The sequence below is a fragment of the Crocodylus siamensis genome, chromosome 11, assembly GCF_052110815.1.
Source record: "Crocodylus siamensis isolate JL-2025a chromosome 11, ASM5211081v1, whole genome shotgun sequence".
Classification (NCBI taxonomy): Eukaryota; Metazoa; Chordata; order Crocodylia; family Crocodylidae; genus Crocodylus; species Crocodylus siamensis.
Window position 1 is genome coordinate 8,453,299 of NC_143405.1, and position 27,237 is coordinate 8,480,535.

Genomic DNA, 27,237 nt, shown 5'->3' on the forward strand with positions numbered 1-27,237 from the left:
CCCAGGCATGGCCCATCTCCCGCAGTTGGCGGCCTCGCCAGCCGGAGCCCCCTATTTGGTGGGTTGCCTGGTAATGTGCAGGCATTTCCTCTGGGTTATTCCTCCCTGGAGCACTGTTCCCGCCGCCTCCCGGAGCCAGACGGGGCTGTGACTGCAGTCAGAGTAGTACATGGGTGCTGGCGGGAGTGCGGCCACAGCACAGACTGAGTGAGATCTGCCAGACACCTTGGAGAGACAGGTGAAAAAAAACAACGAGCTCTCGGCACCTGCTGCTGGTTCAACACTTGCTCTGGCGGGTTTCTGCAAGCTGCGGCCCGGGGGACGTAGACTTACCCCAAGTCGCTTGCTCCGCTTGGGTCACTTCACGGAAGTCCGGAGCCAATGCCGAGCAGCTGCTTTAGGTCATGGGCGGTTTTTTTTAGGTCACGGGTGTTTTTAAAGTGACACAGGAATCCCGTGCGATGAGGCGAGGGCTTTCTGTGTCCTGCTGGAAGCAGGCAGAACAGCTCCTGGAGGGAAGGGTTTAGGTAGGGGAGGGGTAATGCATGCCCTTGGGGGTGTTTGCTAGGTACCACACCGGCTGGGAAGCGCCGGAAGGTGCTGCCTCTCCCGTGCCAGCCCACCAGCCAGTCTCCATTGCAAGAGGCACTCAACCCACCTAAGCCAGCCAGGCTCCGCACCTGCCCCCGGGAGAGGCCCGCAGCGCTCTTGCCTCCCAGGTGCCAGGAGGGGGGAAGCCAAGAACCAGCATCTCCCCCTGACCCACTTGTGTCCCCCCGCCAGCTGCTCTCGGAGAGCCAGACCAACATGGCGCAGCTGGTGAGCTCGGTCAGCGACGTCCTGGACACCCTGCAGAAGGATCGTGGCCTGGCCAGGCCTCGGCTCAAGGCTGACTTGCAGCGAGCTCCGGCCAAGGGAGCCCGGCCCCGGGGGTGCTCCAATGGTGAGAGTCGGCCTGCTGACCCTGCAGGAGGGAGAAGGGCTGGGAGGGAAGGGGCCTGGCACGTCTGTGCCCTTCCCCGGAGCAGGACTGAGGCCGCGCCAGGCAAGTGGCGACCTTCCCCACTTTGCAGCCGTCTCGCAGCTCTCGAGGCACGTGCACCCTGGCGCCTCGCACCAGCTCGGGAGGCAGCCAGCCCGTCTCCTGGCAGGAGCGGCAGCCGGGAGGCCAACGGGCCCGCTCCCGGGACGCCCGCTCGCTGCCTGATCGCTGCTGCGACGGGTCCCCGAGAAGCCACCGAGACCTCAGCGCAGCGCCTAGCAGGGAAAGCCAGAGAGCAAGGGGGTGGCGAGCAGGCAATTAGAGCAAGCGTCGCAGGCGAGGGCCAGAACCGAGCAGCACGGCTCTAATTTAAACAATTAATTAACTTGGCTTTGCTCTTCTCCCTCCCATGCGGTGCTCCAGGCTCCCGGCCCCGGGACTGCTTTGACATCTTCACGAGCGGACAGCAAGAGGACGGCATTTACTCGGTCTTCCCCACCCATTACCCCTCGGGCTTCCAGGTCTACTGCGACATGACGACGGACGGAGGCGGCTGGACGGTAAGCCGGCTGCTCGCAGCGGGCCGTCGGGGGAGGTCCCTTAGGGGCTGGCATAGGCTTGGGATGGTTCAGTATCCTCATTAATGACAGGGACGTTGGGATGGGGTATGCACTTATTAAACCAACAGATGACACCGAGCAGGGTGGAGCTGCAGGCACTTCTCAGGGCAGAATTGGGATTCAAAGCAACCTCAGTACGTTGGGAAAATGGTCTGCAATAGACAGACAATCAGACTGAGTCAGAACAAGTGCTGCACTCGAGAAGGGAACAATCAAATGTGCAAATACGCGGCGGGGAATGCCTGCCTGGGTTGCTGTGCCACGGGAAAGGGCTCGATCACAACACAAGCGGATTCTGAGTCAGCGATGCAATCCTGCTGCAAGAGAAGCCGGCAGCATGCTGGGACGCATTAGCCTGCGCTTTATGTGCAAATCACAGGAGGGGAGGCCTCGCCTGGAGCTCCGGGGCCGCTTTTGGGTGCCGGGCTTAAAGAGAGATGTGGACAATTCAGAGAGACGGCTCAAGGAGAGGAACAAGAACGAGGCTGAGAAAGCTCGACGTGTGAAGAAAGGTTGAACGACTTAGGATTGTTTAGTCTAAGGCTGTGGGGAGATGTGGTAGCAGGCTTCAAATACAGGGGAGGCTGTTGTTAAGCGGAGGGCAATGGAAAGCTCCTTTTGTCCCCCTGGGGCAGGGCAAGACATCGTGGGCTTGCGCTGCGGCAATGGCGACTCAGGGTAGATGCCTGGAAGACAAGTCTAACTGGGTGGGGGAACAAGCATGGGGGCAGGCTGCCCGCAGAGGCTTGGGCATCTCCCGTAGTGCAGATTAGACGAGCACTAGTCCGGGATGGTGGAGACAGGTGATCCTGTCTTGCAGCCGTGGGTTTGTCCTGGGACCTTCCAGCTCTCACTTCCACAGTTGCTTGAGGAACAGCTTTGCAGCCTCACGGGCTGCCCTGACAAGCAGCGCCCTCCCCATGGGCTGGGAGTGAGGGCATGGTACAGACCCCGAGGTCTGTGCCAGGGGGAAAGGAGACAGCTGTTTTCTGTCCTCAGCTGGCGCACAGTGGGGCCAGCAGGTAGATGGGTTGGACCAGCGATGGAGGTCACTGGGGTGGCTTCAGCACTGCTCCTAGTAGCAAAGCCGATAGGTATCACTCGTGGGAAGGACAGGGCTCTGAAGTGAGGATGTTCCCCATCACCCAGCTCTCTGCACAAGCCAGGCTGGGCTGAAAACTTCATGAATGCTGCCCTGCATGCCCCCATGTTATGCTCTCAGTGGGGCTGAGGATAATCCCAAAACAAGGGCAGTGGGAGCACCGTCATCATAACCTATGGTCTTGGTCTGAAAGCAAACCACTTAATCAAGAGGTCTCTGAAGCCCCGGGAGGGCTGGGGGGAGATTTATGGCGGGGGTGGGAGGAGGCGCACAGCCGACCCTCGCTGCCACGTGAGGCCAGCGAGTGCTGCGGTCGCTGTTTTACGAGGCTGCGGTAATTGCAGACCTGCTCTTGGCTCGAGGAGAACGGTCCAGCGTCGCGGCGGCCACTAGCACCGGTTGCGTGGCAGGCAGCAGAAAGGACGAGGCTGTCGCTGGGTGTCTGCAGGACGGCTCCAGGTGTCACAACAGGAGTAAAGCATCACAGGGAAGTCACACAGCCCCCCTGGACCTGCTGCCCCGTGTGTAAGACGGGGGCACCTTTCTCCCCTGCCACCCCTTGTCTTCAGTGCTCAGCTTGGAAGCTCTCGGAGCTGGACCTGCCTCACACCGTTTGTACAGCACCTAGCGCGGCAGGGCCCTCGGCTCCGCCAGGGTCTCTGGGTGTTACCGTAACACAGATAAAATACCGTGGCCCTGGGTGGGTCAGAGAAGGCCGGTGCTGAGGACACGACGTGGGTTCAGGGACAGAGGCTGACCTGTCTGGGCATGAATAAGAAGGGCAGCAGGAGTGGGCAGAGTCAGCGCCTGCGAGCCAGGACTCCTGGGCTCTGCCTGGCGCGTGGCGCCGGGTCGGGCAACTTGCTCCCGTCTCTGCGAGAGAAGAGGTGATGGCAGCTGGGGGAGGCAGTGACCGTGGAGGGGACGTGCAGAGACACAGGGGGGGAGAGGGGCAAGGCAAGGATGCCTGTGTCCCTGCTGCGAGGTAAAGTAGGAGGCCAGCACAGCAAGCACCCAGGCCTGTCCTGGGAGGACGTGTCAGGCTCAGCCCAGCCTGGCTGCCTCGCCCCGCGATGCCGGGATGGCTGGAGTGATCACTAGGTGGGATGTGACACCTGCCCGGGAAGCCGAATTACCTGGGCAGCCTTAAGGGTATTGAAGACAGGCAGCCAAGACCCGGTGATCTCTGAGATGAGCTGTGCAGGTGCTGGGGGTGGAAAGAGCAGCCGGGGGGGTCTCAGAGCGGAGGAGCGGGCTACGGCCGTGCCAAGGGCGGGCTCTGGGTCTCGGCTCTGCTGCTGAGCTGCCCCCTTGGATCCGAGCCATAGAAACCCCTTTTCCAGCTGGGCACTTGAGCAAATAAACCCCCCAAATCTGATTCCCGTAAGCAGCTTTGAGCAGCATGGAGGGGTGGGGGGCAGCAGCTTAGCTGCTTTGCCTTCAGGAGGCTGAGACGCTTTGCTGCTCGTACCAGGCCCATCTCACGTGGCCTCACCTAGCAGAGCCCTGTCATCGTGCTGTGGAGTCAGAGGGGGAAACTGAGGCACAGAGCGGGCTTGAGACCGATTTTCAGAGCACTTGTGACCCTACTGGACATGCTCAGCTCATGGGGCAGCAGGCTGAGCCACGTGCCCCCGAATGCACTCCTCCAGCCACAAGATAAGACAGGATCCCTCAGGGGTGCCAGGTTTTGTCCCTGAACTCAGCAAGCAGCAGGCACTGGGCATGCTCAGCTTGGCCAAAAAACCAGGGGACTGCCAGGCTCCTCGTAACCTGCCAGCCCACGGGGCATCATCCTTTCCACCCGCCCTCCCACCGTGCCTGCAGGGCTCAATCAGGAAATGCCCACGAGTTGGGACCCTTTCCCCATCAAACACAAGACCCCGCTGCTGAGCTGTAGCGCTGTGCCTCAGTTTCCCTGCCTGTCTCACAGCTCAGCTTGGATCCCCCCCGGCAGAGGGGCGCGAGCTCTGCTGGCATCAGGGGCTCCTCAGGACGTCTGGTCTCTCGCAGCGGGGGAGAGCGCAGAGCAACTGTTCCTGTCCGTAGGAGCCGCAAGCCAATTTGGGGGCCTGGGGGCTCAGGATCTGTGCTCGCTTGCTCTCTCTCCCCCTCTCTCCAGCTATGACTTGTGAGACTCTGGGGATATTTGCATGGAGGTGGGTGGCAGCAGCTGAATCAGGCTGACATGGAGGCTCAGGCTGGCTGAGCGCCACCCCGGGTGTGCGGGAGGCTCCGAGCCGACAGGGACCAGACCCGCACGCGGCGCTCGTTCCTCCCCATCCCTCCCCCAGGGGAGCCTGGGCCAGACCTCGGCAAGGCCGGAGGGGAAACCAGCCCCCGTTCCCGAGCCCAAGGCAACGCCTGTCGCTTCCCTGCCATCGCCGTGGGGCTCTGCAGCCCCCACAGCACCGTCAGCGTTGCTGACGCAGGGGCTGTCTGCAGGCCGTGCGGAGACTGCGAGATTCCCCAGCCTTCCTCGGTGTCGGGTCAGGTGCCGGATGCAGGGGGTGGCGGCGACCTGTAGCCTAGTGGGTCGCACTGGCGTCATAAAGACAGCGTCGGTGGCTGCGTCTCATTCAGGCAGTACTGGGGCCCAAGTGTGGGCTGGCGTCTCCTGCTGACTCTGCCACTGACCATCTCTGTGTCCCTGGGGAAGTCACTGCGCCTCTTCCCCAGGCCTGTATTCTGCAAGGAGGAAAGCCGGCCAAGCATCAGCTGCCTGCAGCAGAAACAGCATGGATGGGGGTCACAAAACCCCAGGTTCATGGAGGGCCCTTTTAGGCTCTGTCGTCTGACGTCCATCACCCAGGACCATCTCTGAAGAACCACTCTGAGTATCCCAGGACCTGGCCTCTTCCTCTCAGACTCGTGCAGGCGGGACCTGGAAAATGAGCGTTCTTCGCGCGCAGAGTTGAATTGCGCCAATGCTCACTACAATATAGGGCCGGAATAAATTGCTTTTAAGAATCGCACCGTGCAGGAATTAATTTGCCGGCCTGACCTCAATACCGCTGTCTGTGCCAGCGACTTCCCCACATTTGATTAACGCTGCCTGTCATTTCATCAGAGCAGTAATGGTGCAAGTGAGATGTAGATGCCTAAGGAGGCCTCCAGAAAATTAGGTTTCTCTCTGCTTTCTTAAAAAGTGTGCAAATTCTCTGCAGTCTCCCGGCGCCGGGTCTGCTTTCCTGCCCACTGGGCTTAACGGGCAAAGCTGCTAGGATCGTGCCCTGAAGCTGCCTTGCTGCAACAACCCTCCGCCCCCTCGCACCTACAGTCCACTGGCGGGCACAGTCGCATCCGCCCGGCAAGAAGCACTGCAGCAGCAAGCAGGTGTGCACAGCTGCAAGAAACCGGTCAGCTACACCAGAGGAGCAAGGGTAGGGCAGTCTACGGCACAATCAGAACAAGGACCAGGGACGTGGCCCTCAGGAGGCGGAGAGGGCTGTTGGGCCATGTGCTGAAAGGCACAGGGCTTGGAGCAGCAGGCAAAGACAAGCTCCTGGTGTTCGCCGCCGGCTGTCTTTGTACCTTCTCTGTGAGCAAACAGGGCTGTCTCAAATGCGCCCCTTGCTTCACTGGGACAGCTTGTAGGACGCCCATTCCCACCAACAGCACAGGGTGACGGGATACTACCGGGGTGAGCCAGGGGATTGTTTCCTAGGAGAGTCTGAGCTGATGCAGAAGCAAAACCAAGACCTGGAGAAGGGGCGAGAGGCTTCACGACAGGAATGGAGGCAAGATCTGGAGCTTCCCCGGGGCATGAGGCACCTGAGCATCCCGGCGGACAGCCTCAAGGCAAACCTGCCGGCTGGACCGGCAAGACAGATCAACGAGGTGACCAGGCACTTGGCTTCCAGCAACGAGACCATGTTGTAGGGAACCGGGCAGAGGCTGGGAAAGCTGTAGCCAGCTGGGAGCTTGCTGGCAGGGATGACTTGTAGCGAGGGCTGAAGGAGCTTGGGGAAATAACAGCCCTTCCAGAAGGAAATTAAAGGGTCGCAGGGCAGCGTGCAAGCCAGCTGCCTGCCTGAGAAATTGGGCCAGCCAGAGAGCTGGGGCAGGACAACAGGGTATTTACAGCACCCAGAGGGGACAAGCTGCTTGTCCCCAGCTCACGCAACACAGAGACTCCTGGGCAGTTTACCAGATTGCACCACCCTGCATGTGTCACCCCCACGTTTCAGTTCATTTTAGGAAAAAACAGGATTTTTTCCCTTGAATATAAGTTGCTAACTCCAGAGAAAGACCTTGAACTGCTATTGCCAAAGGGTTAAACATACCACACAAGTACAAAATAAGACTCGCACTGAAATAAACTTCGCCCTTGCGACAGTCACGGTCTGAACAGAAATCCTGCGGACGCAGAGTCACGGCTGTCGGGACCCGAGCGCAGGCTGCCCCAGCGCATAAGCCAAGCATGATTTTTCTAGGTCTTTTAGAGGAAAAGTGGGTAGATTTATAAGCGGAACAAGACAGTGTTTGACTCAGCCTGACATCACAGCCCTAAGGTGACGGAGATGTCTAGCAGCCTGCTCAAGTCACCCAGCTTTGCTGGTGCTTCAGAAGAAAGTCATCCGGCTGCATTACAAGCCTGTGACAGGCAGCTCGGAGACAGCCGTCCGTCTGAACTGCCCGCTGCACCGCTGGAAGACAGAAGGAGGAGGGGAGAAGAGCCTCCCCTGAACCGGCGCGTGACTGGGGATACTGTCACATCCAGATGCCAAACTAGGACCCTCCAGGGGATTTGGCCATCAACCAGTTTGGGGCTGGAGCTGAGCGTGCAGGTGGCAGTCAGCAGACAGAAGCCGGAGGTGCTCCGGGGAGCTGGCTGGGAGCCCGAATCTCCATCACAGCGCAGCCCCAGGAGGAAAGCAGCCGCTAGCGAGGAGCCCAAGAGCTGTGGCCACCCTGCCGAATGACCCCCGAGAGAGTCTCTGCAGCGCGGGGGAGTCCTCTCTCCAAGCGTAACGGCCATGTTTTCCAGATCCGGGGCCACATTTCAGGTGCAGGAGGGAGCAAGGGATCCTCATCTGCTCCTGGGACCGCAGAAGGATTAGCAAGCCTGGTACACTTGGTCTGTAATTAGCAGCAAGGCAAATGTTAAGGGAAGCACTGCCATCAAACGCTGCTGCCGAGGAAAGCATTGGCTGAAACGAGGGCTCTTCTCAGGGGGCGGCTGGACGGAGCCACCCGAGCATCTAGTGACGGTCCCTTCCCAACTCCAGCCGGGGCTAGCTGGAGGGGCAGGCCCCCACGGCTGAGCCACAGCAGGACTTTGCCTGTTGGGTACGTCACAGGCACGGTGAAATCCCTGGGAATGGGGGGGCCAGGCTCAGATAGACATCAGCAGAAGGGGCATGGGCCTGCCCTGGTGTAGCCCTGGGGTGCACTGACCCCTTAGACACCCCCCTCGGCACCTGCCAGCAGCAAAGAGGGAAGAGGTTTCACTGGGCCCAAGGAAACCTATGGGGAAGGCATAGCCCAGCCTTCAGGCCTCGACAGAGAAAGGAGGGCAGCACCAGATTTTGCCTGGACCAGATCCTTATCCCGTCCTGCCGACAGAGGAGCCCCCGGCCGTCGCAGCGGGTCCGGGCTGCTTGTCTGCGCTGCATCGCAACAAGCAGGCGCTAAGCGAGCGGCAGCAGATGCCGAGGCTGGCGAGAGGCTCTCCGGAGGAGGAGGCCTGCGGTAACGAGAAGCGACGGCTCTCGCCTGGCCCGGCGGCTGGCAGTGGAGTTTGCACGCGGCCTGCCGCTCTCCTCCCCTTTGTCACCCCGTGGTGACATCCAGCAGCCAGAACCGATACGCTGACAGATGGGCTGCGACGCGCCGAAGGCCGACGCGCCGACATGTCCCCCGGGAGAGAGCGGCGTTTGAGGACGAGGCGATTCCCGGCGGGCGCCCGTCAGCGAGGGGGAGCTTCCGCTGGCAAGGAGACGCGCGCGGCTGTACCGAAGCGACGCGGGGGGCGGGCGGTGGTGGACTCTGCACTTCTGCCAGCGGGCTCCTTCGGGGCGGCTCGTAGCTCTGTCCTAGAGAGAACTGGAGTGGTTAAAGCTACAGCCTATTTCCATCGACGGAGGTTCACGGTCAGGACGGGCCCGGTATCCCGGTGACAGCTCCTTCGATGCAGGAGGCCTGAGGGACACCTGGCCAGGAGCGGGGAAGAACGGCGGTGCTGTGGCATCCCAGGCACAAACGCATGCATCTGGCTAGATGCTGCTGCCTTGACCAGACAGCGGAGCTAATGGCAAACACTGCCCTAGGACGTAGAGCGGGGACTGGGCAGCTCAGGAAGAGGCGACTGTCTCAAGAAGATGTGCTCCCGGTCCATCCTCTGTCAGCGGGCGTCAGGGCGTGGGAACTGACTGACGGGCACTAAGCTTCCCAAAGAGAGGGCCTGAGGGCTGAAACATCACGGGGCAAACCCAGGCATCCTGGAACGCAGCAGCCCCCCTTAATCCTGCAGCAGACTTTCTGGACACGGCGGGAGCATGGGATTCAAAAGATGAGAGACCCCAGCCATGTGAGCAGACAAGCCAGAAGAGGCCAAACTGCAGCGGTGTCAAGTTCAAACTGTTGGAGCTTTTCGGGTTGCAAAAGCCTTAGGCCAGCGAGGATAAAGACGCGCACCGAATGCCACGTACTGAGGGTGCGGGAGCTGCGGGAAGAGAAGAGCTGCTCTCGGGCAGGGGGACCCCTATCACGGAGCGCGTGGCTGTCCGCGGCTGCGCTGGGCTCCTCCAAGGAGAGATGCTAGCGACTGAGTCCAAGGGCCCATCTCAGCCGAGCTCTTGGAGCTCACCTTGCTGCCTCCGGCAGACCCGCCAGAAACTCCCGCGGCTCGTGGAGCCGGCCGGGGAGCGTGCGAAGCGCAGGCCTCTGCCGTGGCCACGAGCCAGCAAGGCGCGCGTGGGTGGCGAGGTTTCTCTGCCTATTGTTTCCTGAAGGACGATTCGTTCGCAGCAGGACGCGCCGGAGCAGGAGGAGCAGAAGAGCCCAAGGCCGCACGCAGGGCGGGCGCCGGGACCGTGGCCCTGACGCAGCGGAGAGCGCTCGGGGCCACGTGCTGGCTGGGAAAGGGCCTCGGAGCACAGGCGCCCGATTCCTGCCACGCTCCGGAGAGCAGGAAGTCGAGTGCTCTCCGCAGGGTAACTAGGATGGCCTTGCAAGCACCCCCGCACGCTCCGGCTCCCTCCGGCAGCCCCCGCCAGGCCCTGACGTTCGGCCGGCCTCTCAGGTGAAGAAAGGCGCTCCATTACCGTAGGACAGAAAAGGGCCAAGCCAGCGCAGACCCCCACTGCCTCCGTACAGGACCGAGCACAGCACGATGCCTCTGCCGCGCGGCGCTCACAAGCTGAACGGGCGCCAGAGGAGAGGGGAAGAGAGGAGACTTCCCACTGTCTTCGCTCGTCAGCTGGAGACACCGAGGCACGGGGCTTAGGGTATGTGCCCAGCTCACCCGGGAGCTGCGGACCGACGGGCTGGGCAGCAGCTCTGCAAAAGACCTGGGGCTTGCAGGGCACAATAAGCTGAATATGAGCCAGCAGCATGCCCTTGTCGCCAAGACGGCTAACGGCATCCTGGGCCGCAGGGGTAGGAGTGGTGCCAGTAGGTCCAGGGAAGTGATTCGTCCCCTTTCATTGGCACTGGTGAGGCCTGTGTCCAGTTTTGGGCCCCCCACTATAGAAAGTATGTGGACAATTTGGAAAGGGTCCGGCGGAGGACAGCAAGACTGGTTCGGGGGCTGGGGCGCGTGACTGGTGAGGAGAGGCTGAGGGAAATGGGCTTATTCAGGCTGCAGAAGAGAAGACCGAGGGGGATTGAATGGCAGCCTTCACCTCCCTGCAGGCGGCTGCAAAGAGGATGGGGCTGGACTGTCCTCAGTGGGGGAGACGACAGGACAAGGAGCAATGGGCTCAAGTTGCAGCGGGGGACGTTCGGGGTAGATATTAGGAAAAACTTTCTCACTAGGAGAAAGCACTGAAACTGGCTCCCCAGAGAGGTTGTGAAATCTCCGTCCTCGGAGGTGTTTAAGACCCAGGTAGATGAAGCCTTGGCTGGGATGATGGAGTTGGGGCTGGTCCTGCTTGGAGCAGGGGGTTGGACTAGATGTGACCTCCTGGGGTCCCTTCCAGCCCCCGTTTTCTGTATTTCTATGAAAACTCAAACGGGGTCTCTGGAATCCCATCCCAGGGCTGCACCTCTGAGGCCACCTTCCTTCCCTTCATGAACACGCCCATCACGGACGCATCTCGGAGCCGAGTGCCGCAGACGCCTACCCTGAAGATGACCACTTAAGCCCATCCAGCTTGCCCAGCTCTGTGCCAGAGCAATGCTCCCACCAGCGCAGCAGAGCTCAGTTCAAAGGAGGCCAGTTGGAGAAGAGAAACCCACCCGTGCCAGCAGCAGCTGCCCGCCAAGGCATGCTTACTTGAGACCCCGAGCCTGTGAAGGGCTCAGCTGGTGCCCGCCAGGCTCCACAGGACAGCGTGGGACTGCAGCAAAGCAAACCAAGGCTGGCGTGGGCAGAGCCTCTTCCACACAGCCGGGCTTGCAAAGCCTGGGCAGCCTGAAGGTCCTCGCTGCTTGAGCTCCCATACTGAACCCCTTTCCGTCACGCCAGCGTATCCCCACGGGACCCCTCTGGCAAGCCAGCGCTTGCCCTTGCCCCTCCGTACCAAGTTCAAGCAGTGGCCAAGGGCATGGGCAAGGAGGGATACAGCGCTGGGCTCCTCTTGGCCTCGAGAGCCTGGCCCTGGCTGCAGCCGGCGGAGCTGGGACTGGCTTTGTGCCCCAGTCACTCGGCCACGACACGTGGAAGGTGCGAACAGTGCCAGGCTGAAATGGGGGAAGATAAATATTTCAGGCCTGGCTTAAAAGGGAAGGGAAGGGGAGCAGAAATCCTCTTTGCTTAAGAGGGGAAGATTCATATTTTATGAGGAGGAGAAGCACTGTGATGGAGCTGCTGAGATGATGGCAAAACCATGTCCCTGCCACCCCCTGCTGCGCTCCCTGGCCCCGTAGGTAGATCTGCTCCCTGTCTAGGCAGCGGCTCCCCACCCCTGCCGTCTTTCTCCCCCAGGCCCTCAGACCGAGCTCTCCTCCTGCCCCGTCTTTCTGTCCGCACCAGGCCTCCTGCCCACTTCTCTTCCCCCCTTCAGGCAGCTCTCTCTGTCCATGCCCCAGCCTCACATTGCACACGTGTGTGACACCTTCCGTCACCTCAGAGCACTTCACAAACATTTTGCAAATGAAGCTTTGCAGCCACACGTGCCTGGAAGGCAGGAGGTAGAGACGTAGCACCTCGCTGCAGCTCCGGCACCAGTCAGGACTCGATCCCAGGCGTCCCAAGGCCCAGCATCAACTCCTCCGAGCATGCGGGAAGCGACTGGGATGCAATCGCCACCCTGTGCAGGGTCCCGCCTGCAAGCTGAGCGCTGATGGGAACACGCTCCAGTGTCTGCCCCAGGGACGCGGTGCCCTGCCCTGCACCGCACAGAGGGGCACGGGGGCCACGCAACTCAGGACAGAGCCAGGAGAAGCCAGGAGCCCCGAGTCCCTGGTGCCAAGGGACGCCCCGCTCCAGCCCGAACAGGGATGGTTTCTCGCTTGCCCCAGCCGTGTCTGTCGAGGGAGCCCCGCACATGGCTAAGCTGCCGGCCTTCTCTCTCATCAGCAAGCCTTCCTCAGGCCCTGGGCTAATGAAGACAGGCCCTGCACGCCTCTATGAGCAGCGCGCTGGCAGGCAGCCTGTTTACCATGTCCGGGCAAAAGCCGATTAAGAGGGAGCTCCTTCGCCATCCCTCCTTCCCCCTGCACACTGCCCGCGGGAGCTGGCATCCAGGAAAATCAGCTTCACCCCTTCCAGCCAAGTCCGAAGAAAGCCCCTTGCAAAGGGCTTAGCCGCAGCTCAGCGCTGGGATAGCTATTAAGGCTCTAATTATGGGAGGTAAGCGCACCACGGATCAGAGGGGCACCAGCCATGGGTCACGTCCAGCCTCTCCCCCTGCCCTGGCACGAGCCAGGTGGTGCCCTGCTGCTGATCCCAGCTGGACGCTGGGTATATCCAGGGCACCGCTGGAGGTGCCCAGGGGATGGGGCTGTGCTGGGGACTGGCAGGGGTGGCACGAAGGCAGCAGATGTCCAGGCTGTGCAGGAGCTGGGAGTTCCCAGAGTCAGCAAACCCTCACGCGGTTGACAGCAAACACAGCACCGACCACAGCCCCGGTGCCACTAGACATCGCTGCGCAGAGAGCTGGCTCGGCAGGAGTGCTGAGCACCCGTGGCCCGCGATCCCGCTGTGAGACCTCGTCGCTGCTGCAGGCCCGTCCTGCTCTCCGTCTTTTCCAGCCTGGCTGCAATGGCCAAGCCTGATGCAATTAATCAGGGGCTGGAAGCTTAATTACATCCAAGTGGCCGGGCAGAAGGCAGCCTGCTCTGGATCCCTGTCAATAAATCAAACTGGGAGCAGGCAACGAGAAAACAGATGGAGCAACGCGCCAAATAATGCAAGCCCGAGGCAGCGCCGCTGGGCACAGTTCCCCGCTGTGGTCACGGGAAGGCCCACGTCAGGCAGTGGCTCTAGCCTGAAGGCAAGACGGCAGCATTAGACAAGGGGTTTTGGACCCCAAAACAGCAAGGGACTAAGCACAGTCGGATGCTTCTCCCTGCTCAGGTGCAGGCTGCCTGCCTGCCCCTCCCAGCTGCAAGATGGAGATAACTGCACTTTTCTGCCTCCCAGGGGTTGCAGGATCGATGCAAAAGATTAGGGTGGACCTGTGAGGCCTGCATAAGTACCTGAGAGAGAGGCTGGAAGTATTTTCAGACCAGTCATCCAAGGGCCAAGCGGTTATCATAGTTGGCCTTCCTTCCTCATGACAAGGTATTTAGCAGAACCCAGATTCGCTGGAATCGGACCAGCCGCATTATAAACGCTCCTGATGTGGTCTCACACTTGCAGCCTCCGGGCTGTCAACCGTGGGTCTTAGCACCTGCACCACCCCAGTCTCCAGTGCTCAGTGATGATGGACAGAACAGCTTTGCAGCTTTTACCTGGTGCACACGTGCTCAGGGTAGGGGCCACAAATGGCCTGGGGGACCTCGAGCAAGCCTCTTGTCCTTCAGTGCCTCCATGCTCCATCTGTACAAAGCCAGGAATGATACTCCCCTTCTCTCACCCCGCCCCAGGTAGGTACATCTTAAATTCTCCACGGCAGGGATGGTCTCTTATGACCCATATGTACAGCACCTAACCTGCAACACAGATCGTAGCACAGGTACTGATGACGTACCCCTCCCCGAGACGGGCACTGGCTTAGAGCGGAGCTGCTGCTGGTGATGTGCAAGCCAAGCCAGCACCGCTGTTCTGCCAAACCCCACGCCCTGTCTAAATTAACTAAAGCCTTTCCCAAAGCCCGGAAAACTTCAGGTCTTATTGCAGGTCCCGAGCAAGGGATCAAGTTAATTCTTTTATCTGAGCCTTGTCACCCGTTCCCAGGAGCCAGCAGAAAACGACTCCGATTGCATGGCTTTCCTCCCCGGCACGACACACTCCGTAGTTCCCATGTAATCAGCACCATTAAAGGGCTTAATGCGTGCCCACGGCTAATCAAGCCCTAGCACTGGAGTGCGACGGAGCAGGGAGAAGCCAGCAGACTGCTGCTCTAGCGCGGCGCCACCTGCTCTAACGTGGCTCTGCTGCGGTTGCGTCTCCCCAGGTCTTCCAGCGACGCGAGGATGGCTCTGTGAACTTCTTCCGCGGATGGGAAGCGTACCGGGATGGATTTGGGAAGCTGACAGGAGAGCACTGGCTAGGTACGGGCCTCGCCGTGAGCCCAGGGACCAGCGAGGCGCGAGAGGGGTCATGGTTTCAGCTGCCCAACAGCAGAGAGGGTTGGGTTGGGAAGGTCCCGCGTGCCGGCTGATCAGCGTGTCCCCGAGCAGGGCTGCCAGCTCCCAAGCGGAGGAGCCCAGGGCCAGGTGCACTGGCACCAGGGAGCAGGCACTGCTGATCCCAGCGTGAACCTGCCTGCTCCCAGGGCTGGTGCGTGTCTAAGGCTCATCGTGGAGGCTGCAAGTAGGAACTGCTGCCCAAGGGGAGAGAAATGCCCAGGCTGCTTAGAAGGGAACGGGTCGTGCAGTGCCCCATGGCTGAGGCCAGTGCACCAGGGGAGCAGCAGGTTCACATCTCCTGCTCTGTACCCTGGGCCACGGGGGTTGGTTCCCGGGGGGCGGTGTGTGGGCGCTGGCACCTTTGAGCCCCAGGGAACAAATGGGGGAAGGAAGGAGGGCGAAACGGGGACACCCCCCCACCCCTCTGCCCCTCAATGTGCTGCTTACTTCCACCAGCAGCTCTCGAGACATATAATTAAATGCCCTCTTAATTAGGAGGCAGTCAAACAGCCTAGAGAGCCCTGTGCCGGCACGTGGCTGGGGGAGAGGGGCCTGTCCCCATGCCGGGATTGCGATGCAGCGAGAGTCCTGTCCTTCGGGGTCCACCCGGGGCACCGGCAGGCGCCGCTTTAGCAGAGGTTTGAACTGAAGCGTACCAGGGGTTTTGCTGCAGGCACCTGGGAGGTGGGACAGCCTGCTGGGGCAGGGGGCCGAGGCACCCAGAGCTGGGAGGGAAGCGTGCACGTGCGTTTTAGGGCATCAGTTCCTTCCACGGAGCCAGACTTCACGATGTGCACAACTGGCTTGATTAGGGCACATCAGGAATGAGCCACTGGCCTCCAGGGCTTCCCCACATCCCCCAGGGACAGAGCAATGCTGCATTTGCTTTCCTTGCTCCTTCCCACCTACTCAAGGGTGAAGCCGAATGCCTGGCTGCCCCAGGGCGAGAGGGACCTGCTTCCAGAAACAGGGCTTTGGCCTCGGCCTCAGCCAGGGTGACCATCTCTCTACCTCTGGCTTTGCCCCGCAGGGCTAAAGAGGCTCCACGTCCTGACGGTGCAGGCCAACTACGAGCTGCGCATCGACCTGGAGGACTTTGACAACGGCACAGCCTACGCACGCTATGGCGCCTTCGGCGTGGGCCTCTTCTCCGTGGACCCTGAGGAGGACGGGTACCCCGTCACCGTCTCCGACTACTCTGGGACAGCAGGTCAGGCTGCCAGGCAGGTCCCCTGGAAAGGGCACAAGAAGCTGGCACAAGCCGTGTCGGTCAGAGCCAGCCCGTGGCCGACGGTGCTCGAGCACCGGCTTTGTCTTGGGATGTTTGTGCACCCACGCACCCAGGTGCAAAGTAAGGCGCGTCGAGCTCCTCGGACATCAGGGATCGGAGCTGGGCCTCCCCCAGCCCTAGCAGAGCTCCTAGCGCTAGGGCGGCAGGAGCTGGGCTGCGATCAGGAGTGCGGGGCATCGGCAGGGCTGGGGGGAGCCCTAGTCCTGGGAGACCAGGGCAGGGCACCCAGGTCGGGCTGCAGCGCCAGGGGACGTTGCAAAGCACCCGGGCCCCCCGCACGCCCGCCAGCCCAGCTGCCTAGTGCTGCTCACCCCACTTTCAAGCCCCCGGGCACCACCGAGTGCCCCTCGCTGCTCCACTGACACAGGCCCTGGCATCAGCACTGCGCTGGGCACGGGGTGCGCCCACGTCCCTGGCCAGGGAAGGGCATGGGGCGAGGCTGCCCCAGGGCGTCCCGTGGGGCAGACCCAGCCTGCAGCGCAGTGGCCATCGCGGGCACTTCCCTGAACGGTGCCGCCATCTCTGCCCTGCAGGAGACTCCTTCCTGAAGCACAACGGGATGAGGTTCACCACCAAAGACCTGGACAACGACCACTCGGAGAACAACTGCGCGGCTTTCTACCACGGCGCTTGGTGGTACCGCAACTGCCACACCTCCAACCTCAACGGGCAGTACCTCAAGGGGCACCACAGCTCCTACGCAGACGGCATCGAGTGGTCCTCTTGGACGGGCTGGCAGTACTCCCTCAAGTTCACCGAGATGAAGATCCGCCCTGCCAGAGACGAGAATTAGCCCGATGGCAGGCCCCCGACGGCGAGACCCCACGCCTGCCCCCGCCCCCGCCCCCGCGCCCCCCACCCCGCCACTCGGTATCGTCTTGTCCGTGAGTCGGGGGCTGCCGAGGTGAGCACCCCCCCCACCCTGGTAACCTCCCGCTCCGGTCCCCCCTGCGGCGGGGGTGCGCTGCGTGTCAGGACAGCGTCCGGCTAGCCTCGCCCTCGAGCTGCGTGACCGCTTCCACGTGAGACAGCTCAGGAGAGGCCGCGTGGCAGCTCCCTGCGGAAGACAGGCAGGTTTCGGCATGGGACGACCTTGCTGCTCCCTGCACATGCGCACGCTCCCCCGAGGGGGGACACCCTCCTGCATGCGTGACCGCCCTCAGACAGCTTCTCCTGGGGCAGCGGACTGGCCTGCCACGTGCCGATGCCACGCGGGAAGGCAGCGGTGCAGAGCCCGCACGGTGCTCCGCACCTGGCCCCGCTGCACCGGGGCTGCCGTCCCCCGTGCCCTGCATGGGCACAGTCTCCTGTGGGAGCTGGGCAGGGATGCAGCATGCGGCCCCCTGCTTGCTGGGTGGCAGCTGGGGCCGACCTGTGCATTTACTGGCCGCTCTTCACCCACCCGCAGCCTGCACTCGGGGCCAGCCTCCGGCACGCCGCAGCACGCCTGTGACCCCAAGCAAGCGGAGGCCCAACCCCTGGCTCCCACAGCACCTCTCCGACAGGCTGGCTGCATTGGCACCAGCAGCCAGCTCCCTGATGCCAAAGCTGGGTGAGATCTGTGGCCTGGGCCCTTGCGAGGGGAAGCTGGCGCTGCCCGGTCCAGCTGCCGCGGAAGCCCTCGAGGATACATCTCCTGGCCACCAAGCCTCCTGGGCATGGGGTGACCTCCAGCTCATCCTCATGGGGACAACACCTTCACTGCACGGTGGCTCTCACCTTCCCTGAGCTCCTGCTATGACTGAGCCACTGCCCATCACTGCCCAGCTCCTGCTGTGGCCCCACAGCCATGTCTGACTGAGAGGAGCCACCCCCCAGCTTGCCCCCCTGCAAAGAGGCAGAGCCTGTCACATCATTAAGGTGCTGCAAAAAAAAAAAAAAAAAAGTCCCGTGGAGCAGGTCTTAATATCTGTGGGGCGCTGATAACCGTGCCTCCGCCTCCGCCTGCCAGCCGGGGCCCCGAGCTGGCCAAGCCAGGCGGCTTGTCCTGGAGGCTCTCCAAGAACCGCTGTCCTGCGAGGCCAGCTCAGCGGCAGAGGAGAGAGAGGCAGGAGGATGGAGGGCATCCACGACGCAGCGCCTGGAAGTCACAGCGAGCGCAGCGGGGCCCTTGCCAAAGAGCCATTCAGCAGAGCAAGCTGTTCAGCGCGGAGCCCAGATGTTCCTCCGCGGGATCTCTGCCCAGCTTTCCTGCTACCCGGCCCCCTCGGCATCTAGGGTCAGTTTGGCAGGTAGCTCTGCAGGAAGCCGCGCCGCAGGTAGATGCCCACGCAACCCCCAGGGCTCGCAAGGAAAGGGCGGGGAGGGGAACCTGGCAGTGATGCCACTGCTGATTGAGATGCTGAGGATGGTGCGCTGAGAGCAGGAAAGCGCCAGCCCCATCTGCTCGTGGGGAAGAGGATGCAGGTTGGGTCTAAGCCGGAATTGCTTGCACAGAACTTAGCACCTCTGGGAGGGGTGTGAAAGGGTCGATCCGCTCCTGTTGTCACCCCAACCCTGCCCCTCCAAGGCCAGACTGGGACCCAGATCCCTCGGACTTTGGGCAGTGCCCCAAACACTCCTGGACAGGCCCCGGCTACCCACTGCATCACGCAGGCCGGCTGCGCTCATCCCTTCCCTCCTGCCCGGTGCTGGCCGGTGGAGGAGCGCCAGGCCGGCAGATGAACCTGGAGCCGGGCGTGGGCTCTGACGTCGGCGATGGAGACCAGCCCCTGCTGAGGGGATGGCGCATGGCAGGGCACTGCAGGGAGGAAGACAGCAGCTGAAAAGGCTTTTGTAAACCGGCCTGCCAAGGACAGCGGGACACCACTGCTAGCACAGGTTTGCAGGCGCTTGGAGGGAGATACCCTCATCTTACCTAGGTGCGGGAGGGAGAGGGGAAGGATGTAGCTTTGGGTTAGATGTCGGGAGCTCGCCAAGGTCCCAGCCTGTGGGGTGCATTTGAGAGACCATCCATGGACCCCTCCTCTCACCCCTCTGAACATCGGGCTGCTAGGAAGGGCCCAGAGCGGGTGCTGCGGTGATGAGGGAGAGGAGGGCGACTGATGTGGCAGGGACAGCCCAAGCCGCTTGTGCCCCCTGCTCCCCAGACCCCAGCCTGCTCCATACCACAGCACCCAGGGCAAGAGAGACTGTCCCTGCCCTGCCAAGCGTGTGACACCCCCCACACCCCAACAGACCGAGACTAGGGAAAAGGCAGGCGGTCCCATCCCCATCATACAGCCGGGAACCCAGCCAACCCCGATTTGCCACATAGCGACAGTGGAAGAGGAGAAACGTGCTTCTCTCCAGCTCAGTCTTGGTTTTTTCTTTTAAAAGTCTCCTTTAAAAAAAAAAATAAAAATCCCAGCATGTGGGAGCTAGCAGGCTGTCTGCCATGGGACCGTTTTACTTCCCAGGGACTGCCCCTAAATAGCACATGCAGAGAGGAGAGGACAGGGCCTCTTCTGCAGTGGTGATTACTGTGGTTTTTGTCCACCCTGCTGTGTTGAGCCTGACCATCCGAACCGAGCCACCGAGGCCTGGCCGGGGTCACTGACTGCTCTGCTCGGGAGACCGATCCCCTCAACCGAACGGCAGCCCTGCGACTCCTTCCGTCCCTCCCCACCGCCCTACATGAGCCCCTCTCCCTCTTCCTACAGCCACATGCCAGCTGAGTTAGCATCACAAAGCAGCGCAGCTTGGGGGCCTGGAGGCAAAGGACCCAAACTGGGGGTTTCTTACCCATCCTGGAGTTGTTGGGGTGACGCACCAATGCCCCCACCGAAGCTACCAGGGAGGCTGGGCCCCAGGGGATGAATTCTGTGACCCTGTCCCCAGTTACAGGCCTTTTATATTCCAGTGGGACAAATTGTGAATAATTTTTACAGCCCTTGCCTTCAGGATGGAAGGAACTCATTGCTGCAGGCGCCAGCCAGACCGTCAGTGCAGCAAGCCTCACACAAGCAGACGGGGTGCCCCCCCAGCCCGCTTTCCCAGGGCGCTGATCAAGGGGAAAGCTGCAGGCGCAGGGCTCGGCGGCAGGGCCTTGTGGCTGCAGCTGTCCCCACATCACCCGACTCCCGAGTTCGTTTCAAGTGGCGCAAGGGCTGCCTAACCCCACCGGAGGACGCGGGATTTACAGGGATTAGCTCTGAGTGCATGTCAGTCTGCAGTCCCTTAGAGCAAAGCCTCTCTGCTATGACACCTGCCCCTGGCGAGAAGGGAGGGCAAGACACGCACAGCCAGCGACACCGATGCTGGGAGGGTGGGGGTTGTGCGGCGCACCCCCTTTGCACCCACCTGGCCTCCTGCCGCGTGGCTCCCAGACCTGCAGTGCAGCCAGCTTCGGGCCCTTCTCCAGCCGAACAAGGCCTCTTGGTCTCGGGGCTCCTGGCGCACCCAGTTTCAAGCTGGGTACACCGAGGCAGGGTCCTGCAGGCACCCGGCGGTGCGTGGGCAGCAGCAGAGCAGGGCCACGGCTGAGGCAGGCTCGGGCGCGAGCTCCAGGACGGGTTGCGGAGCATAGCAGGGCATCGCTGTCGAGGCTGGGTGTGATCGCTGGGCCAGCTGTACACGTGGACTTTCGAACTCTTGAATAAAAGGAACTCGTCGTTATGTACCTCTTGTCCCAGCCTCCCTCTGCCTTCATCACGGTCCCATGCTGGGGGCTGGGCTGCGGGGGAAGCCGTGGCATGCCACGTGCCACAGAGCTCCTGGCTCATGTGGGCCAACGGGGAACGTGAATCTCCTCTCTGCAACCGGGAGGGGCTGCCTTTTGCCCACGTCAGGGACCAGCAAGCGCCCAGGGCCCTGTCTGCAGGGGAGAGCTCAAGGCCCTTCTCCTTCACCGGCATGGCCAGAAGGAATAGGGGGTCTTAGAAAGGAGCCATCTTCTGCCAAGGGAGAAGGGGCAGGCTTGAACCGATGGCCCAGGGGGCAGTTGTGCACCCTTTCAGGAGGTACACGTGCTGCAGGGGCGGGCGGTGGTACAGCTGCAGCATCGCACTGCAGTCCCCGAGCGCCGTGCACGCAGGCGGCACCACTGCCACGCAGGGAGGTCTCGGGGTGAAGGACGCCCGCCCGGTGCACAAAGCGGGGACCAAGGCCCGTTCCTCCCCGTTCTCTGCAATGGGAACAAAACATGCCTCTCAAGAGCAGAACAGCTTGATGTGACTCATTGCTTGCTGCTGGCAGGGAGCAACCCTGCTGAGGAGAGGGGGGGCTTGGGAGGCAAATGCTTTGCAGAAGCTGCCCGTCTCCCTTTCCCACGGGCCCGGGGAAAGCTGCACGCAGGTCTGTGTCCCGTGGTGGCTGGAGCTAGCAGCGGATCCCGGCTAGCCCCCAGGTGCTCACCCCGCCACAGCAGCTCTTCACGTGCCTCCCTTGAGACCGGAGCGTGAACAAAGCTCGAGTGCTGCAGAGCTCGCGGGGGGCCTGCCGGGCACCCCTCCATCCCCCCGAGAGCTTGAGCTCCCCCCGATGCGGCGAAGCCAACAGGCTCGTGTCTCTGAAGAGGCGCAGGGGCTGCCCGCACGAGCAGGTGTCAGGGGGGCAGAGCCTCAGCGGGTGGGAAACAGCAGCTCCGCGGCAATCCGCTGCTCTGGGCTTCTGCAGCTCAGCTCCGAGTGCAAACACCGCACCCAGGCTTCACCATCATTCCCAGGCGCCCTGTGCGAGGCCTTCACACCACGCGCCCCTGCCTCCCCCTCCACTCTGCGAGGCAGGCCAGAACGAGTATCCATTTTCTACAGGTGGGGAAACCGAGGCACAGACCACCTAAGAGACTTGCCCACAGTTGCACAGAGCCAGTAGCAGTGCCAGGAGTGAGACCGGGGCTTCCCGGGCACCCGAGCCCAGGTTCAGAGCACTGGACCAGACACAGAGGAGCTGCCCCAGGGGCTGGCAATTCCCCACCGAAACCAGAGGCCACTGCATATGATGGGTCCCAACACCCCTGCTCCTGCCTACCCGCCCTGGAGGAGGGGGGCACTCATGCCAGGCAAGTCGTGGGGGAGGGACCAGATCCTGCGGCCCAGGGATGGAGGGGTTTCCTCGAGGCCTGGGGCCGGGGTAAGTCCCAGCAAAGCTGGCGGGGAAGGCATTGCTGCGAGAGCTGCAGGGGCATCGAGGGCCTCGACCAACCAGTACCTGCATGCTGCCTCCTGGAGCTCAGCCCGGGCAGGATCTCCGAGCCAGCAGCTGCAATTCCCTTTCCCCATCCCAGCGACAGAGCTGGGTTGCCAGGAAAGCCAAGGCCACTGAGCCACGGGCCCCTCTGCCACGAGCCGACGCGGCTTCTAGCTCTCCGCACGTCTCCGTGGGCTTGTTTTGCTCGCGCCCCTCCCAGGCCTGCCACGCATCCAGAGGACCCACAGGGACGGGAGGGCTTCGAGCCCACAGCTCGCGAGACAGGAGGCACCCCCGGCCCTGGCCCCCGTGCCTCACCGCCGGTCATTAGCACAACGCGGGACCCGCCTGGCTGCAAACGGGGCAGCAAACGAAGCACGTGTGCAGGGCTGATTAGAGCCGGCTCCCCGCTGCCATAGTGAGAGCGCCATCTCCACCTCGCTCCCAATGGGATCCCAGCCTCGGGAATGTGCGGCAATAAACCCGCCGCGCTGGCGGCGTCCTCGAGGACGCCGTGGTGATGAACGCAGCCTGTTATTTAAAGGAGGGCGAGCTGGGCAGCACAGACCAGCTGCTGAAGCCGCGGGCACGTGGGGGAGCCCTGAAGAGGAGCAGGGTAAGTTGACGCACCTTCCCTGACCTGCCAGCCCCTGCGAGGGACTGGGCGCCCCTGGCCCTCGCTGCAGCCCGTGGGGGAGCTGCGGGCAGTGCGTGGCGGTGGCACTGGACTGGCTCAGGCCTCCAGTCCTCCCCTAGCCAAAGGCAACCTGAGGCTCGTGCCAGCTCCTGCCTCATGCAGGGACCTTGGGTCTGCTGCAGAGACCCAAGGATGGACCATGGGGTGCTGCCCAGCCTGGCCAGCTTCCGGCCGGCCGGCTGGACTGAGCGATGCCCGGGTCCTGCTGGCAGCTCCGGGCCTCGGTCTGAGGTTGCAGCACAGGAGGGATCAGCCGCTGCTGGGGCCGGGGGGGCTCACAGACAGCGGGTCCACCACCACCCTGCTGGGAGAGCAGCCAGCGGCAGCACGGGGAGCGCGGCCTCCGCGGCCCCACGACTCCAGCTTCACAGCGGAGCCTGCAGCAAGGACGAGGCAGAGGGCCCTGCCCGGCTGGGGAGCCCCACGGCCAGCCGGCCGCAGCTTCCTCCTGCTGCAGGTGCAGAGGCTTGCTCTGAAGGGCTCGGGGAAAATGTTTCCGTTTGCCTCCAGCGCCTGCCGCCTCGGCAGAGGTGCAGAGACCACGCACCCCCCGGGGTCGCCCCCACAGAGCTGGTTGCACAGGACGCGGTCTCCAGCCCCCTGCCACCTTCCTCCAGCATCCATTAGCCAGCGCCGCGCACTGGGGACAGCTCCGGAGCGCAAGCTGCCTTCCCCGCCGGTCCCAGAGAAGCCCGCTGCTCGAGGACCCGTTGTCAGCCCGCCCTGCCCTGCCCGCGGCTGCTTGTGGCTGCAAAAGACCGAGTAGCCGCAAGGTCGTGATGCCCAGCCTTACCCCGCCAAAGCTCCTAGAGAGAGCAGGTCTCATGGGGGCAGGAGGCTGAACGGGTGCTGCCGGCTCCCCTGGGCTGAGCTGGTGGTGCCTGGGAGCGGAGCTGGGGTCCCACCGCCAGCCCCGGGGGTGCCGGGCAGTGCCAGGGACCCCTGTAATAGAAAAAGCCATGACCCTGAACCCAGGAGCGATGGCTGCTGGGGAGATGCTCACACCCGTAACCCTTCTCCGTTCCCACCCCGCAGATGAAGGCACCTTACTCCTTGTCCTGCCTGCTGCTGCTCAGCCTGGGCACCTGCTTCCCTCCGGACGACCGAACAGGGCCAGGAGACCCAGGCCCAGGCCTGCCGCTGGGGCCCGGCTGGGGGGACGCGGTGGCCTGGAAGAGGAGCACCGAGGACCTAAGCTCGCTGTTCAGCATGGCCAAGGAGCTGCAGGGCTTCGACCAGGAGCAGGCCGGCTTCGGGCAGCAGCAAGAGAGGCCAGGCGAGGAAGGCCGGGGCGCCCGCTTCCAGCCGCGGGACGACGGGGAGAAGCGCAGCGGCACGCTGGGCAGCCTGGCCGAGGAGCTCAACGGCTACAACCGCAAGAAAGGGGGGTTCAGCTTCCGCTTTGGCAGGAGGTGACCGGCTGCCTGGTCCCGGGATGCCCCCGGAGGGGGGACTCACCCCAAATCAGCCCATCATGCCACCCTGTTCCTTCCTTGCCCCTTCAGCTACCGGGCCTGGGGGAGGACGGGATGTTTCATAGTACTAGGTTCGCTCTGCTCCTTTCAGCTTTGTCCCACATGCCATCCCTGCCTGCTCTGGATGTGGCAGCCCCTCGCGCCCAGGCAGGGGGGCCTAAAAGGAGGCTCCCAAACCCAAGCATGGTGCCCCACGGCTCCCCTTCCCCTGGCACGCATTGTGCTGGCAGCCCCGGGGGCCATGCTATGCCATGCATGAAACTAGGCTGAGCTAGCTCAGCAGCCAGAGGGGAGGCAGACTGAGTGATCACGGTGGGATAATCCAAGTGCTGAGACGCTCTGCAGGGACCGCCAGGAGCTGACAGCCCACAGAAGGCGGTGGAGGAGGAACGGGTCCTGCCGGGCTCCAGCTGCTCTCCCCGAGTCCCGCCGCCATGCCCAAAACTGCAGGCGACCTGGGATGCAGCGCAGCGCCCGATGAACCACCACCCCTGCCAGCCGTGGGGCATGGGCCTCGATCACCTGTGCCATCCCCTGGGCTTGACGAGCTGTTCAGTGTCATTACAATGCCTGCAAACCATCCCGGGTCTGTCCGCAGTTCTTTACCCGTGTTGCCCTAGCGCTGGGCTTGGCCGCCGGTCCGGGCCTGGGGCAGCAGGGCCACAGCGCTGGGAGGTCGGCGAGGGGAGCCGCAGGCTTGCATGGGGGCCTGTGACCAAATTGATGCCATTAGGCATTTCCTCCCTAACAGCGACCAGCTAACGATCCGCTGCAGGCCACAAGCATGGTTACCTGCAGGTGCCAGGCGACACCCCTCCAAACCAGTGCCTGCCCAAGCTAGACTGGGGAACGGGGCTCTAAGAGGCATATCGCTGTATACATCAGGCCGGCTGACTGCTTAAAGCCAGCATGGGGGGGCCCCCAAGACCGTGGGGAGCAGGAAAAGCTGCAGATACACGCCCGGGGCAGATTCTTAGCTCCGTTGCACTGACATGAAGCAGCCCTAACTCCTCATCTGCGCGGACAGGAACGGGAGCGCCCTTTGGCTCTCTTATGACCCACACGCACAACACATGCTGAACACGCTGGAGATCAAGACTGCTTGGAAAGTGCCTCCGAGGGTAGACGTAAACAGGGAGATTTTCCTCCCTGCTCCATTTCCCCTCTGTTCCTGCCTCTCCGGCAGCATCACGAGTATAAATAGAGCCGGCCTCACACGGCCGACAGACTCTGGCAGCTATTTCTGGGCAATGGCGCAGGGATCAGATCCATTTAAATATCGCAGCTTTGGTCTCTCTCAAATCCCACCCCACAGACTTCAGGGAACGTGCAGGCACCGGCCTCCGACCTGGAGCTCTTATCGACGTTGCTATGGCAGTGTTTCTCCCTCCCCAAATCATCAATCGATATTCGCTGGTCAATTTTACCCACGAAGGTGAGGAACAGAGAGCTTTACAACAATGCTCAGCTTGGAGCTGGCCCATCGGCTGCATGCTGGGAGAGGACATGGGGTCCAGTGGTCAGCACTGAGCTGTGGTCCCTGCTCTAGGAGGGGAGTGGGTCAAGCGGGCTGGAGCAAGGGGGTCTCTTATTCCCGGCTGTAGCAGGGGACTGAGACCTACTGCCAGGAAGGGACTGGATGCCAGTGTCTGAGTATAGCAAGGTTATAAGGCTCAGCCACCCCTTGCAATTTGCTCGAAGGCAAAAGCTGGAAGCTCTGATTCTGCTCACCTGGAATCAGCCCATCGGCGTGAGTATTTGGGTTGGTTCAGCCAACTTCATGCCACAAGGCAACAGCCACCTTGCTGGGTTCAGCAGGAAGCCGAGCGCTGGGTGGCAGGGCCAGCACGGCAGGCAGCATTTCCTTGGAGGGGTGCTGCAAAGAAAAGCACTGGGGAGCTCATCAGGGCATCCCGCAGAGGAGGGGTCCTGCCAGCTCCTGGCTGAAGTGGGGGGTGGGAGTGAAGCAGAGCAGAGCCCCTGCCATACAGCTTGCATTGCTCAGCACTGCGTGTTCCTCTCCCGTCAGCGAGTCCCAGGAAGCTGGGTAGCTGTTTCCTCCCCACCTTGTCCCTCAGTGGATCTGGGTGTTTCCTACCATGCCATATTCACTGGGGGATCCCCCATTGCTCCCTGCCCCAATGCAATGCTTCACCTCTGATGGGAACACGGGGCCGTGCTGTGGGGATTGCTCATCAAACCGTGTCAGAACCGGGGTGTCCTCAGATGCTCTGCCCCTGGGGGGAACAGCTAAGGAGCAGAAGGGGCCTATACCATGTGGCCTTGGCCAAGATGTGCCAGATGCACGTTGGCAGCAGACTTGTCCCGGGTGCCACCTATGCTGTGGAGAGACCCAGTAACAGGCTGCAGAGCAGGGTGGATCTAACCATGTCTTAACTCTGTGCTGAGCAGAGGGGCAGTCGTGCAAACACCCAGGGTGCAGCTGCAACCGAAAGCCCCAATGGGGCCTGCACACAGCAAGTCACAAGGCTGTTGTCATGTCCGGGGTGTGGGGGATTCCTGGATCTCCCATCCCCACTGCCCTTGCAGCCATGGGCTGGGCTTCTCTGCAGAGCCGCGAGGGCAAATGACGTCTTCAACCAAGTTACCAGGACTGGCGGCCAGCTGGCTCTAACGGCATTTAAGCTCACTCACTAGCAGCCTACCTGCTCGTACAAACACCCAGATCCTCCAAGCCAAGGGGATGAAGTCTAGGGGAAGGCCTGGGGGTCCCAAGCATCCGACCGTGCATTCTTCTCAGACGGCCCTCCAGGCAGCCGAAGGTCTGGACAGGCTCAGGAACACGTTCCCCCAGTATTTGATCAGAGGGCTCCTGCTAAACGGGAAAGTGCCAGAGACAACAAACAGCCCCCGACTTCCCAGCGCTGTCAGCTGGTGCCCAACCTCTCCCAGGAGCCAGCCATGTTCCCCTTCCCTGACCCTTTTGTTTGGCAGCTTCTCTGCCGGTCAGGCTGCCCCAGCCCATGTAGGTGGATCCTTCCTTGAGAAAACACTGACCACGCTTCATGTCTTTGTGACAAGCAATTTTCTCAGCTGAGCT

At 62.2% G+C, this 27,237-nt stretch overlaps 2 protein-coding genes across 5 annotated transcripts in view; both read left to right on the top strand.

Moving 5' to 3' along the window:
* Positions 1-20,502, top strand: part of FIBCD1 (fibrinogen C domain containing 1) — a 28,003-nt gene extending 7,501 nt beyond the window's left edge. For 3 of the 4 annotated variants that reach the window (XM_090022374.1, XM_090022377.1, XM_090022375.1), the window contains exons 3-7: positions 784-943; positions 1,406-1,542; positions 14,431-14,527; positions 15,636-15,815; positions 16,430-20,502. In XM_090022374.1, the coding sequence (XP_089878500.1) occupies positions 784-943; positions 1,406-1,542; positions 14,431-14,527; positions 15,636-15,815; positions 16,430-16,689 (834 nt within the window). In that variant the 3' untranslated portion in view covers positions 16,690-20,502. The remainder of the gene's footprint in view (positions 1-783; positions 944-1,405; positions 1,543-14,430; positions 14,528-15,635; positions 15,816-16,429) is intronic. The other variant, XR_016438523.1, reaches the window with a different exon arrangement.
* Positions 20,503-23,736: 3,234 nt separating this feature from the next.
* On the top strand, positions 23,737-24,117 carry QRFP (pyroglutamylated RFamide peptide). The gene has a single exon (XM_090022810.1). The coding sequence runs from the start codon at positions 23,737-23,739 to the stop codon at positions 24,115-24,117; it is 381 nt and encodes a 126-aa protein (XP_089878936.1).
* Positions 24,118-27,237: the final 3,120 nt, after the last annotated feature.